At 40.8% G+C, this 14,751-nt stretch overlaps 4 protein-coding genes across 5 annotated transcripts; all 4 read right to left on the bottom strand.

Annotated features, from left to right (window-relative positions):
- Positions 1 to 76: 76 nt before the first annotated feature.
- LOC126325872 (protein AAR2 homolog) lies at positions 77 to 3,072 on the bottom strand. The gene is made up of 3 exons (XM_049995378.1): positions 2,976 to 3,072; positions 1,189 to 1,303; positions 77 to 701 (listed from the first exon to the last, which is right to left on the bottom strand). The coding sequence occupies exons 1-3, from the start codon at positions 3,070 to 3,072 to the stop codon at positions 77 to 79; spliced, it is 837 nt and encodes a 278-aa protein (XP_049851335.1).
- Positions 3,073 to 5,929: 2,857 nt separating this feature from the next.
- On the bottom strand, positions 5,930 to 8,208 carry LOC126325815 (uncharacterized). The gene is made up of 4 exons (XM_049995295.1): positions 7,935 to 8,208; positions 7,806 to 7,851; positions 7,624 to 7,704; positions 5,930 to 7,439 (listed from the first exon to the last, which is right to left on the bottom strand). The coding sequence occupies exons 1-4, from the start codon at positions 8,175 to 8,177 to the stop codon at positions 6,133 to 6,135; spliced, it is 1,677 nt and encodes a 558-aa protein (XP_049851252.1). The 5' UTR covers positions 8,178 to 8,208; the 3' UTR covers positions 5,930 to 6,132.
- A 605-nt stretch (positions 8,209 to 8,813) lies between these two features.
- Positions 8,814 to 10,392, bottom strand: LOC126325853 (GPI mannosyltransferase 1-like). Its single transcript, XM_049995347.1, has 3 exons — positions 10,214 to 10,392; positions 10,029 to 10,140; positions 8,814 to 9,953 (listed from the first exon to the last, which is right to left on the bottom strand). Exons 1-3 carry the CDS (start codon positions 10,338 to 10,340, stop codon positions 8,828 to 8,830), a joined length of 1,365 nt encoding a protein of 454 aa, XP_049851304.1. The 5' UTR covers positions 10,341 to 10,392; the 3' UTR covers positions 8,814 to 8,827.
- Positions 10,387 to 14,530, bottom strand: LOC126325852 (succinate dehydrogenase flavoprotein subunit-like). 2 transcript variants are annotated; one of them, XM_049995346.1, is made up of 5 exons: positions 14,169 to 14,530; positions 13,831 to 13,896; positions 13,654 to 13,722; positions 13,130 to 13,297; positions 10,387 to 12,662 (listed from the first exon to the last, which is right to left on the bottom strand). In XM_049995346.1, the coding sequence occupies exons 1-5, from the start codon at positions 14,193 to 14,195 to the stop codon at positions 10,866 to 10,868; spliced, it is 2,127 nt and encodes a 708-aa protein (XP_049851303.1). In that variant the 5' UTR covers positions 14,196 to 14,530; the 3' UTR covers positions 10,387 to 10,865. The 2 variants fall into 2 exon arrangements, with proteins under 2 accessions (XP_049851303.1, XP_049851302.1); XM_049995345.1 differs by lacking the exon at positions 14,169 to 14,530 and having other exon boundaries at positions 13,831 to 14,162.
- Between the last annotated feature and the right edge of the window lie 221 nt (positions 14,531 to 14,751).

Raw genomic sequence — 14,751 nt, forward strand, 5'->3', positions numbered from 1 at the left:
TTTAAAAAATTTTCGAGAAAATTTGTACTTCGAAGATAAAAAAGCGTGCCTTGTATTAAAAAAATTCACACAGTTTTTATGTTGACAATTTGTCTTCTTCAATTTCTACAACTACAGGAGCCTCGTCGTTGAGCACTAACTCAAAATTCATTCTAAATTTTTTTTTAACAAAACTTTTTAATTTAGTTGCCGCGCTTATCAGATCATGGTCAATGTTTGTGCCTTCGTCTAGACAATCAAAGAATGATTTGAGGTGATATTGAAGAAATGTTTCTGATATAGGTTCTACGAAGAAATCCTCATTTATGTGCTTCAGTTGTTTTCTGATAGCAATCAAAAAGTTTTTAAAGAACTTTACATAGTTGCTGTCGTAAATGGCGCGTTCGCACGAGAGCACGAGAGTAACCAGTGTTTTCCATTGCTCAAAGCCTTCATATACCTGGGCCAGTAAAAAAATAATAAAGGCGTATTGAATTTCTCCTAACAGACCATTTGGATTGCCGTCATATTCTCGTTGCACTAATGTTTCTAGAAGTAAGGACTTGTCCATGTGATAAGCAGTCAGATCCTTTGGATCCGCGTATTTGGGTGCTAGAGGAATACTAGAAAAGAAGGAGCGGCTTTGAACTGTGAATTTCTTCAGTTCTGCTTCACGTTTTTCTTCTTCGACGCCCATATTTTCTAACGCCTCATCCAACTGTCTGGATTCGGACGGGGTTATCACCTTGTTAGTGGCGATGATATTTTTGGATATAGGCTGAATCTTCGAGAGGACAGAAGGCGAAATAAAGTTGTTTATTTGATTCCAGAGCTTGAGGGACTCAATAGGATAGGCTCCTAAATTAGAATCAAATTCGTAGTTTCTGACGGACTGGATATAGGGGCTTGCTTCTTCGCGCGTTAAGGCTATCAATTCTTCTGACTCGGGAGACCAGCGATAGACGAACACCTCAGAGGTTTTAGCGTTCAAAAAAAAACCCGTTCTAGGAGCAGAGCATCCACCGTGCTGACTGGCCATGCTAGGATACAAAATTTAATTGTTATTATTGATTACTTTGGATATAAATAGAGATAGACATTTAAGTATAGGTGAACAAGTAGGGAGAGCATCTCCGAGTTTTTCAAATCTCAAAAAAATGACAATTGCCGAGATAGCAACGTTGCTCATCGGCGCTCAAATGGGCATACCTATAGAAAACAAAATGTATACCAGGAGGGATAAGTTTTATCCCCTTGAACATAGGGCCAGCGGTCCATGAATTTAAATCTATTCCGATTTCAAAATATCCATTAACAGGAACATCTAGACATAGCAAAACGCTGTACTTTGAAAAAAGCTTCGTGGCTTCTTGCGAATTCATTTATATTTAAAAAAAACACCGTTCACTTGCTGGTATCTATAGTTTTTTTTTTGTCACACAATTTCAAGTAGCCATGCATATTTACAACTTTGCTGATGGCTCTCTTGTGAAAAATTAGTGTTGCCATGCCTGTTGAAAAGGTTGTATTAAAGTCCACGTTTTGAGCCATATACATGGATCATTTACGCGAACTGGACACTACCAGGCTGCTTTCTCTCGCTCCAGAGCTATTACAGGCAATAGATACTCATGTATGGCGGTGATGTTTTTCTCCTTTTCCGCATTTTCCCTATTTACATATTTTTGTTTACAACATCAAGTTTGAATCGGTTCAAGCTCTCGTTTATCGCCTGTCGGAGCGGTCATGTAGTCAGGATGATGCCAAACAAATTTTGAAAGTTCTCATCTCATATTCAACTCCAGACGCGGCCCTTACGAATACCTTTTTACACCTGCTATCAGTTTCTCCTCACCGGGAGATGGTGATTGACCATATGACTCAGCTGATTCAGACGACCGATGAAGCGAGCATCAATTCCCTCATTGATGCGTACAGAATACTGATGTACGAAGACCGAAAGCTGTTGGTTCCCATTATTGGATCTTTGTTGGATCTTCCACTTTCTGGCAAGCAAAAGCGAGAATGTTTTTTTTTGGCTCTTTCTGCCTTGCCCACGATCGACGAACTCGATTTGCCGGTTCTGGTGCGACTGATTTTGTATGCTCTGACGAAGGATTTCGCCTCGGAGGGGATCGACGCTATTCGTCGAGAGACCAATAAGCTCAGCGTGGATGCTCTGTCTCCTGTATTGGAGGTTGTTTCTAATTCGATTAAGGTCAACGTGCTCGCGGGGACCGAATTTTTGAACGCGATTGACCAGGCGGAACACCTGGTGCCTATTGACGTTTTTGTACTCATAATGTTGATGAGCAGTGCTCATATGAAGGACTCTAAAATCGCTTGGAAGTCTATGCTTCATGCGCTGAACCGCCGCGCTTTGTCACTTGATCTGCTACGTCTGGTTTTTAAAGCCAGCTCTGACACTTCCTGGCTACAGGGTGACCAGTCTCCGTTGTTGCTTGTTGGAGAGTATTTTTTAAACTGTGCGAATTTCGCTCTCATCGATTGGTCGCAAGAGCTTTTATCTTACCTCTATGTTCACTTTCCGAGACTCAGAATGAGCATACTGAACTCTCTCTTCTATTCCGCATACAACAAGACCCACTTTTCTACCGACGCTCACGCGCGTTGCGAGGAAAACCAGATTCACGAACGACACTTTCAACAGCAACGGTGCTATACAGCGTCTTCTACTCTGTTGACGTTGTGTCTGTATTCTGGACACGTTGTGGCCCCTTACGCCTACTTATTTGAAGACATGCTGACTCAGTGGATTAATTCATATTCCTCCGAATCAGAGGACACTGAGACCATGCTCGTCTATAAATCTCAATCTCTGATCGCCATGCACTGTCTGAGCAAATGCCTCGCCATCCTGGTCAATCACAACAGTAATCTGCTGAATTCGCTGATGATCTACGTGCAAAAGCAAACGGCCTCAAACAACGTTGAGGCGCATATATCGGGTCTAATCGTTGCTTGCCATTTGTTACCAGAACTTCCTAGAGAGGACGTCTGTCTGCTTGTTCGCCTAATCTTGCGAATGGCGTCAACATGCTCCATCACCTCCAGAATGTACATCTTTGACATCTTGATCCAAAACTATAATTTGTTTGAAGACGCTTTTGTCTCAGAAATATATCATAATTGGCTGATGCCTTTAATCCTTAAAATTCAAGCCTTGCGCCATTCGGAGACAGCGCGTTCCTCGGACGCCGCCAACGGCCATTCTCTGGAACCTCAATGGGACGTCGAAAATATTGTTCGTTGGCACATGGCTTGTCTGTCGTACAAAGTCGTCTATCCAGCGCTCCATACTCAATTACTGTTTCAATGCTATTGCCTGTTCTATAGCCGAATCTATCCGAACGATGCCTCCGCCTTTCTGAAGAGACCCTTTCTGCACTCCGCCGAATGGGAACAGCTTTCCGAACAAGGATTCGAAAGCCCCGCCGTGACGGAAAAGCTAAAAGCCGATCCAGAACTCGTTGGGCGCCTAATTTTACATTGCTACTATGGCCATCTATTGTGCAAAGCGCACTCGAAGATATATTTGCACACTCATTACGCGGCTTCTAGAGGCAACGCTTCGCCTGGCGCTCGCCCGGAACTGCCCGGAGATTCTCGCGTAGCTCAATTTTTGAGTCAAACGAATTTTTTGAAGTTCGGATTTTTCCAGTCCGGCACTCTGGCCTGTCTCTTGCATTGCGAAGTCCAGGCATTCAAGTACCTCAAATTCCACCGCCAGCTCGTCGATTTCAAGAGCTGCGCCAGCGAGTTGAAGACGACGTGGTGCCACGCAAAGCTGGATTTTGAAACTAGCTTTTTACTCCTTCAAGCCAACCTAACGGAACCCGATCAGATAGAAATTGCAATCGAAGCCCTGAAAACGGTGTATTACCACGTCAAGCAGTACCTTATACTGGACGAACGAGCGAATCTTAGCGGGCAAGAAATAGCGGAAGATTTTTACCCCGAAAATTCATATTTGGACCGCGAAATTTTAAGCAGCTTTCCTGTATTTCTAAATTCTAGGCAATCTCTCCTTGTTTTCATGTTTTTTGCTCATATGGAGGAGTCCGCACGCTTAAGTGGGAACGGACTCGACTCGACGGAAAGAAACATGTTTGACGTTCGGGGAAATGTTTTTTTCAACGTACTCGTCGAATCAAACATACTTCCCTCCCTGTTGCTCTATTCTGAAATGTGCTTTGACCGCATAGAGCATGCCAATGGGTTTGTATGCAACATGGATCTGTCGAATATCACTGAACACAGCTCAATTGTAACTGAACGCAATCAGCTGACTGCGTTTTTGAGTTTGTGCTATTCAATATTTTCTCACATTTTTTCTTTCAGTTCGAATTCTGCAGCCGCGTACGACGACTTGGCCATGGCTTTCAAAGACAAAGTTACAAGTCCAGCCCCGCGTCGCCTGGCCGTGCCTTCGTTTCAAAGAAGAAAACTACTCCAAGGCACGATCGACCAACTGATATCGATGTGGGAAGAGCGGTGGACCAAGTGCGAGGACATTTACCTTGCAATCAGCCTACTCAAACTACTTATAGAAGTCTCGATCAGAAGCGCAAGGATCAAACAGATCGCGGAGCTGATAATGTTGACGTTGATGAGAAGTTACCCTTCTAGAGCTTTACTCTTGATTCCGCCCTCCATCTCTTTCCCTCTAACATCCCTAATAGCCTCGTTGCCAGAGTCCTCGGTGAGCGAGTCGACAAGTTTGCCCTACCTCGACCTCCTTTATTCTCTTGTCCGCCTGCCCACTTCGAGCTCTTTGTGGAGTATTTCGTACAAACACGAAGTAATTATTCGCTTCTTGGTACACGAAATGCTCAGACATTTCGACCATCGTTTTGGATGTGAAAGAAGACTTTTGGCCGCCATGTGCGAGGCGACGCATGCATTGGTCAAGGGCGGAGAAGAGCGAGGTGAATACAATCATCCAACTTGGAAAATGATGACCTACTCATCTCTTCCCATCTTTTGCATTGCCTTTATGCATGAAATCTACAAAAAGATATTCTCGTTTGATTTTCAAGGTTTGAGTGCCGAAATAGATAACCCTTACGGTCCGTTTTTAGAATTGGTGCACATATTTTTTAAGTTGATTCAAATCTACATCTTGTGCATCATTTACGTCTACCATCCTCACTGCTGCTCAGTTTCGCACTGGCTCAAAATCTCATCCGCTTTCTGCGACACTATTCGACTCAAGTTGGATGAGTGTATTTTTTGGCGATCTGGACATGCTCCCAAAACATCCAAGTCAATGCAGCAAAAAGCTCTACCTGGCATACATGTCCGAAACCTTATCCCCCTGTTCAAAAAAACGTTCATGATTGTAAACTACTTGAGGACGTTTTCCTCAATGATCAAGTTTTCCTCCAAAATCTCGAAGCTGTTGCCAATAACTGGCGCTGACCTTAAGGCCATTCCGTTTCTCACGAAAACGATGGAGCGATGCAGCGATCGGCTGCTCTCTCGAGCGAAAAAGCACCACATCGAAGTCGACCTGAGTCAGCTAAGCGCGAAGACGGTGTCTCAGATAGAAGAGAACTGGATGAAATTAATGACGGGCGCTTCTCTCCTCGACCTCGGCAATTCGACACCTTCCGATACACTAAAGTCTTGCGGTGGAGATCTAGACAACCTGAGTCACAGAACCCAGCAGATCTACCAAAAGCTACAAAAGCATTTAGAAACGCAGCAGATAGACCGCCTCGGACGTTGGGAAGACCAGCAGGAAGGTCTCGTAGCAGAATATAGCGTCATTGGCAATCTGTCTGAGGGAGAAGAAACGGAGGAAGAGGAGGACGGCGAACTCATGAAGCAACTAGAAGAACTGAGCGATCACTTTGTGTTCACAAGACTCCCTTCATTTTCGAAAAAGCAAAAAAAGAGACAGAGCTTAGCTACAGATGAGAAAGGTGAAAACGACGAGTCTTTCAAGTACAAACTGTACGATAAAAAAATTTCTGAAATTGAAACTTTGGACTATTCTTCGCAAATTCAAGTAAAGCCGAGTCTAGAAAAACCTGCCGCAGACAAATTCGCGACTTTTAAATTCAAAAGTTGAACGCCTTTAAAATTTCACCAACACCACGCGCTTCGCAAAGTGGATCGATCTCAGCTTCAGTGTTTTTCACCTTGTTCGCTTCTAGACCTGGGCTTTTGCTTTTCGATATGTCCAAGATATTCCTGCATCAAGGAAGTTTCACTCTTTAGTGTGTCCGCTTTGATCTCCTCTCTCTCTTCATTCGTTAGGTTGCACCACGCATCCTTCATTTCAGCAATACTGTCTTCGGACGACAAAAGGTCGCGACTTGTTCCCTCAGGCAGCGTTCCTATCAGCTTCATTTCTCTTTCCGTCAGCGCTTTATCCGTGTATCGCCGTCTTATAAACCATTTCAGCACGATCGGTGGAAACATGCTGTCCGTAACGAGACTCATGTAGTTTTCGGAATTCTCTGTTGCCGCAACGGAGAGATAGCTTTTAAACTGCTCTCGACAGGCCGCGAGGGCAACCGGGATTGGTCTCCTTCTGTAGATGATAGAGATAGCGGCGAAGTACCCGGATTCTACGGCCATTCCAATATCATGGCCCAAGTTGGGAATCGGCATCGTCAAATAGGTGCTCCCGAGCATTAAAATGGGATCACCGGGAGTAGGCGGATTTTCGTCTAGTTGTCCATGAAGGACTACTGTCGAGGTACAAGAAATGGGCTTCTTTGTTTTTAAAAGAGCGGCCAGCATCTCTTTCCAAGGCCCTTCGAAATCTTTAAAATATTCGACCATGTGGTTAATATCAACGATAGACTGGACTGGCTGCTTTTGCTGATCCTCAGGCGAGAGCCGATGAAGCCCATAAACATATAGCAGATTTTTCTGAGGAGGTCCTACCGGGTAAAATCCGGCCCGTTTTCCTTTGCCCCATTGATCAGAAGCAAACTCTCTTATAGACGTCACTGGACTTTCAGTCACCGCTTCCCAAATTTTGCACACTCCCCTGAGTTGGAACTTCTCTGGATAAATCAACTCTCTTGAGCTAGAAAAAGTGCCCTCCGAAATAAACACCGCATCGTATCTAGACAAAAAGGATTTTTTTTGTCCTAAGAAATAGCGGTCCCAACTGACATCAACTTTTACCTGGTCGCCATCTTGAACTCTCTCAATTCTATTAACTACACAGTGGCTTTGAATCGTTGTTCTTGCTGCCACTATCTCTTGCATGACTCGCTCTAGCTCTGTCAACTGGATGCCGGCCGTCTGGAGCTTATTGACCATCTCTAAACCCTGAAAGTTTATCGACCCTATAGGTCGACCGGAATCTTCAGAACGAGCATAGTACTTAATCGGGCGAGAAATAGATTCAAACTTTTTATAGATGTTGAGTAGGGCTAAGACTCTTTGGGCGTTGATTGGGATAAACGAACATCGATCTGTTTACACAAATTAATCAAGCAAAAAATAGATCGATATAATCAGCAAAGCCGATTGTGCTTACTAAAAAAACACCTCTTAACAAGCAAAACACGCGACCATTTGCAAAAGAGACCCCAAGACAAAATTGTACTCGAAATCCGCGAACGATTGACGGAAACAACTCGATCAGTTATACTGTACCCTTATTTGGCGCCAATGGATGCATGTAATGTCTGGTATCCAAGATATCAGGAAAAATACCGTATTTTTGAAATGTTAACGCTGTACAAAAAATAGCACAGGCATTCGTTGTCCATATTGCAAAAGAAAAAATCAGTTCACTTCAAGAAAAAAAAGGTTTCCGCTTTGAAAAGAAGACATACAAGCAATCATCGCGGCCACATCTACGCCCACAATGAGGACTTTAGGCTAATTCAATAAATTGTAAAGCACGTTGAATTTAATTTGTCTCCACTGATGAGAACCTAAAAAATCAAATAAGCCCTTCATACTTTCCTTATGAACACCCTATCAAATTCCATGTAAAGGGCATTTTTTTCTTTCTGAGTTAAAACTGAATTTCCAGATGTCGCGAAGTCTTTCAAGAGAGCGCCGCCTGGCAGTTTCCGACTACTAAAGTTCCTTTTTGTACAACATCCAATCGAGCCTGATATTGTTATTCTGAAGCATGATCGATACCCCTTATAATGCACGTTACACAATGATGGATTAAGTGAGTTCAAAATCCAAGCCATGACTCTGTGGCGTCACGATGGGCAAAAGAGACTAGTAAAAATGTGAAAAAATAGACAACCAGGCGAAAAAAATATCATTTTTCTTAATGAGAATGTTTTTTATGAAGGACTTTGCTTGTTTTTATAAAATGCATGTTCCGCTGATTTCTGAAAGCTGTCGTTGAAAAATTCATTTCTGTACTGTGCGAATTTTCTTCGCTCATCGAAGCAGTATATTTTCGGACATATCCGACATTGGAAACGACCTCTTTTGCTTTTGTATATAATAAATTGTAGTCAATTATTGACGAGGCTTTGTGTGAACAATAATTTCTTGCGATCACTTCCATGGTCAGGAACACTGAATAGCGAAATAATTTACAGAATTTTCAATTTTACATGTTGAATTCGTCAAAATAACTTGCGCATAAAAAACTGAAGTTTTTACGCTAAAATCTTTTGACCGAAGTAATTGCTAAATAATGAGCTTCGGAAAATGCTAAGGCTTGCTAAAATTGGGGCTTGTTAGACAGGGAAGTGAGAATTTGTAAGTTGGACCAAAACCTATCTAGACCTTTAGCGCAGTAACAAACAGGCAAAAGGAAAAAATACACAATATTTATATTAGGTAATACAATGTTAAGCGCTGAAAGTATATATGTGCACAACCTTTAGAAGTCTTTATTTTTTAATTTTAACGATTTCGGATTTTGAAAGTGTATTAAAGATGCAATGACAGATACGTTCGACAAAAAGTAAATTAGACCGGATATCCATAAAGGTAAAAAGACCTGTTTGCCTAAGAATTCTAGTGAGTAGGCAAAATAGAACCAAAGGGCGTGTACAAAAATCTCCCACATAAAAATCACAAGTCCTGCTTTTAATTTTAACCTTGTCCAAGGAAGGGCTAGAGGGAGCCATTGTATATACCAGCAGTAGTATTGTATTGTGCAGACTTTGTTAAATGTAACAAATACTAGCGATAAGAGCAAAAGGCAAAACGTAATATCTTGGTAAAACTTGATTGATAGAATAAGGAGTGATGCTAGTTGCGTAGAAAATTCAAACACAGCATTTATCAGATTGGAGCGCAGATGCCCAATTAATCCATTCAGCGTAAGTAATGTATCAGAGCTTGGGTTGTTAAATCCGTTAACTAAACTGTTTTCAGGAATTGATAAATAGAAATCGTAGAAGTAGACGGAGAGATTATGTCTGTGATCTTTTCTAGTAAGATGATAAAGGTACACTTCGTATAAAAATGGCCACCCATATATCCGGTAGAACACTGCGGTAATTGCGGTAAACGTCAAAATCGCAGAAAATGTAAAAATTAGTTTGTTCTTACTAAAAAAACGGGAGACGAATAATTTTATCCAGTTTTCTTTGTAGCTGAAATTTGAAATCGAAGACCCAGAATCGATATAAAATAAATAAGCCAAGCAGTAAATGATGGGATAAATTCTAAGGTGGACAGAGAGACCATAAATTATGCCACCTAGCAAAAAATTTTTGCGCACAAAGACCAAATATAGAGCCAGAACGGATAAGATGGCGTTAATAGACTCTGCATTACCTCTTGTGCTTACGTTGATGATAACGGGGTTAAACAGCCAAATGCAGCTGTAAAACAGCGCGCTAGATTTTTTGTTGGCACCACCAAGGTTTGAATGATATTCATTGAAGAGATGTTGCAAAATCTTGAAAAGAGTGTAGCCAACAGCTAAATCGCAAGACAAAAAAAGGAACTTTCCAAAAAGTTTGCAAAGCCACACATTAGGAATGTGCAAATAAGCACTAGAATAAAATAATATCCGCGTAAGTATAGAATTCAAATATCGAAAAATGTTATTGAATAGAAAAAAACATTACAGTAAAGGCGTATAGCGAAACGTATTATATTCATATGGAGATTTTGCTAGCAAAGCGTATCGGGCGCCACCATTCATCACTTCATAATCTATGTCCGTGTATTTGACTGCAACTAATAGAAAGGATGGATAGATTAGCAAATAAGATATCTAAGATTAAGATACCTTGAGCTGAATTTTCTTTACAATTCGTATCTTGCCATAGGCCATACGAAACAAGAAGAAGCCTTACGAAAAATGCCACTAGGAACACAAACAATACGCTATGCTTTTTTTCGAAAATAGTCTTATAGCAGCAACTAGCGAAGCGCATTTTATATCGACAATTTATGCAAAAAATGGTGATTTTATAAGAGCGCTTTGATTGTTATAAATTGCTAATCTATTTATTACGCATATATTTTCTGGCGTTCCTGAATCACGCCTGATCTGATTATTTTAGTTAAAAAAAACTCGGGCACAGCGGCAGCTGAGCTCTTTTTTAACGTATATTGCTCACAACATGATGTCTATTTGACAAGTGTCGTTGCACCCCCCTCAATGGCTATCAGCGCTGTTTGAGTTTTGTTTACTGCTTTTGTATAGAGCTAATTCGGTAGTAACTGCGCCTCGGCTTGAGATTTTGCTCCAGTGAGGTTCGAATCGATTGTGGAGAGTTAATTGTAAAACTGAAGTGTCTGTGAATTGTTCAAAGACAAAAATATATAATCTGATTTTGTTGTATCAAACGTTTACTAAACTTGTAACACAGGCATCATTTTATATTGTAGAACTTAGTTATATCTTTATCATAGTCCAAAACGGCAGTAATTCTCATAATACCCGGAAACCACGCTATTTAGTAAACTCTCTTTTTGGGAGGTACATGTGGCATTTTTTCGTTGATCGGTTGTAATTGAACAGGCTTATATTTCAAAGTGACTTTCCCGGTATCTAGATCTAAATAAGCTAAAGTGTGCTTGAGCCAGTTTTCATCGTCCCTTTCAGTATAGTCTTCTCTAGCATGCGCACCTCTGGATTCCTTTCTTGCATGAGCACTGTGCATGGTGAGTACAGCCTGAGTCATTAAATTTTGTAATTCTAAGCACTCAACAAGGTCAGTATTCCAGATTTTGCTTTGGTCTTGACATTGCATATTAGGCAGTTGTTGGTAAAGTTGGTCTATCAATTCAACACCTTTAGAAAGCGTATCACCAGTTCTGAAAACCGCTGCGTAGTTTTGCATAATTTGCTGCATTTCAGATCGAAGGTGAGCAGCTGGCATGCTATTTTTCTGAGAGCGAAGAGTTTTATCGAATCGGTGTACTATTTCATTGATGGTATTAGATTTCAATGCTACGTGAGGTAATTGATATGATTTAGTTTTGTTCATAGATGTCGTATTCTTTTTCGATGAAGACTTCGCCAAATCCTCTGCGATATGATACGCGCATGCCCTTCCAAAAACGACAATATCTAACAGGGAATTAGCTCCCAGGCGGTTCGCACCGTGTACAGAGACGCAGGCTGCTTCGCCCGCGGCATACAGGCCCTTGACCACAACTTGCTCGGACGATAAGTCCGAGCTAGAACCAGCTGATTTTTGGTTTCTGGAGGATGCCTCACCGTCATCTGAACTTTTAGGCATATTCTTACTCGAGCGACTGCTAGTATTTTTAACTGGCGGTACAATAACTTGACCGTAATAATTGGTCGGAATCCCGCCCATATTGTAGTGGACCGTTGGTATGACTGGAATAGGCTCTTTTGTCACATCTACGCCCGAGAAAATGGCCGCCGTTTCTGATATCCCTGGTAACCTCTCTTTCAAAAGTTGCGGGTCTAAATGTGACAGATCAAGCAAAACATGGTCTTTTTTTGGTCCGACACCTCTCCCCTCCCTAATCTCAATTGTCATTGCCCTCGATACTACGTCTCTAGACGCCAAATCCTTTGCAGTTGGTGCGTATCTCTCCATAAAACGCTCGCCTGTCGAATTTCTCAGCACGCCACCTTCACCTCTTGATCCTTCTGTAATTAGACAACCGGCTCCATAAATTCCAGTAGGATGAAATTGCACAAATTCTAAGTCTTGGCCTGGCAATCGTGCTCGTGTTACCATCGCATTCCCATCCCCAGTACAAGTATGCGCGCTCGTGCAAGAAAAGTAGGTACGTCCATATCCGCCTGTAGCGAGAACTGTATGATGCGCTTTAAATGCATGCAGCGACCCATCTTCCATGCAATATGCCAACACTCCACGGCATACACGTTCCCCATCAAGCTCTTCGAACAGCAGATCAATTGCAAAATATTCTACAAAAAATACACAGTTGTATCTTAACGCTTGACCATAAAGTGTATGCAGCAGTGCATGCCCTGTTCGATCAGCTGCTGCCGCGCATCGACGAGCTTGGCCTCCACGTCCATAGTCCAATGATTGGCCGCCGAAGGCACGTTGATAAATCGTGCCAGAGGGATTTCGAGAAAAAGGAACACCATATCTTTCAAGCTCAAGCACAGTTGCTGGAGCTTCCTCACACATATACTGAATTGCATCTTGGTCCCCGAGCCAGTCAGAGCCCTTTACGGTATCATATGCGTGCCAGCGCCAATCGTCTTCACTCATATTCCCAAGTGCAGCATTAATCCCACCCTAATTTGGTGACATAGAGATTTTTTTCAGAGGTAAAATACCACAGATATTAGTCAATAAGAAAAACAGTAGAACATTAATCTACAATTCAATTTAGCAATAAAGTTTCTCTACTATGCGCGTCTTCACATTTGACATTTTGAATTCGTTATTTGCGCTCCGCATATAGCTTTGCAGATGCCATATATTTACGGCTTGCTCAGCAAATCATATACATATATCACTTAATCACTAGTCAATCCATTATCGTTATCAACAATATATAATACAGATTAAGCATAAGGCAAACCAATTCGATTGTAAAATTTACTATTTTTCTTAGTTCCTGGTTTGTTGAATCGCCACGCCCCAACTCGGCTAGTTAAACCTAGCACCAAAAAACACACAAAGCATTTCTACCGTCATCATTGCAAAAAACCCTAATCGCAATATTTTTGCAATCAAAACTGAGTTAGAGAAATACATACCTGTGCTGCTACAGTATGTGATCTTGTTGGAAACAACTTGGTAATACAGGCGCAGTCTAACCCTTTTTCAGCGAGTCCAACAGCCGCTCTCAATCCAGATCCACCGGCTCCCACAACAATTGCATCATACTCATGTTCGATCAATTCATAAGCAGAAGTCACATTATGCTTAAGTAAAAAAATAAGTTTAGTCGATTAAAACTCAATATCAATTATTGAATACATCATGAAAATCATATGTAACGGCCATGCACATGCATGCCAAATTTCTTGTGTTTTTTAATATTATGCTAGAGCGAATGTATATTCACATAGCAATTCCTTATGATGGTTATTGTGAATAGACTAAATTATTGTTTGATCAATCTAACGGGTGATAAATACGCTTATCCATTAGAACCATAATCTATATGATATAACATTGAAAACAAAACGTCCTTGTTTTTTTATCTATAGATTGATATCGTCCCAATCAAATAACACATTAAACGTGCCCGAAGCGTTGAAAAATTCTAATAGCGTACGTTTTTACTATGATTTCCTAGACTTGCATTGCCATAGCAGGCTCTTGCTTGTGCTGATTCGTGGAATTTCTTTGTTTGTTTATTCAAAACATTAACAAAATTGTCAAAGTTAACTTATATTAGCACTAAAATTGTGCTAAATTAAATATTTAGACTGTTCAGATTTTATCTACGAACCCTTGATGGCGTTGATAAACAAGTTGACTTTTTAGTAAACTGGTTTCTTTTCGGAGCTGAAGTCAGCTTCAGAGCAAAATACAAAGGTAAGATAAAAATTTGAAACAAGCCGTCTGTTTTAGTGTAGCGTATGCAGAAAATTTGACAAGTAGCATCTTCAGACAAACTCATAGACAATGAAGCAACAACTAAAGGTTTTTCAATGGACACCTTCAAAGGGTATTACAACTTGAGGGTATGCGACCCAGCTTCTATACAAAAAAGAAGGGGCTATATTGGAAGGGACTGAAAATTGTGATGTCATGATACAGCTATTATTTGAAAAATAAACGCAATACCTTTAAGGATCTTAGAAGATGCAGCATAGATGAAAGAGATGTCGAACAGGGAGCAAATCTAAAATGCCAAAATAAATCTTGTATTATCTTAAAAAAATTACCAATTAGATTGATATGTTCAATTTTAATTGTGTCTGAATTTATAATGCTGAATCAATGAGTGATTCTATCAAATACACCTATCGCGTAGAAGGATAGACATTTACTGAAACTGGGTTTTCGTTCGTCTTGTTTCACTGTCTACGCTAAACCAAAGTAAATTATTGTTACTGATATGCATTCTTGCATTCTTATCTTGGTCTATCGAAAGCATTAAGCTAATTATTGGGATGATTAATCAATAAAACAAAGACAAATATCAATGTAATCTTAGTTGTGGATATATAAATTATATATTACTGCATATAAAATAATAACATCTAAGTTGTTGTAGTTCTAATTTTGCAGTCTAATCAATACTAAGCGCTTGTCTTTACTACACATAAAATAGTAATTTTGGCTTCAAATCCGTATAAAATTTAAGTTTTAAAGTAACTCAGTGCGGCTTCATACAAATTGACTCAGCCCGCTAGAAAGTAGCAGG

This window comes from Schistocerca gregaria, unplaced genomic scaffold (genome assembly GCF_023897955.1).
Source record: "Schistocerca gregaria isolate iqSchGreg1 unplaced genomic scaffold, iqSchGreg1.2 ptg000946l, whole genome shotgun sequence".
NCBI lineage: Eukaryota > Metazoa > Arthropoda > Insecta > Orthoptera > Acrididae > Schistocerca > Schistocerca gregaria.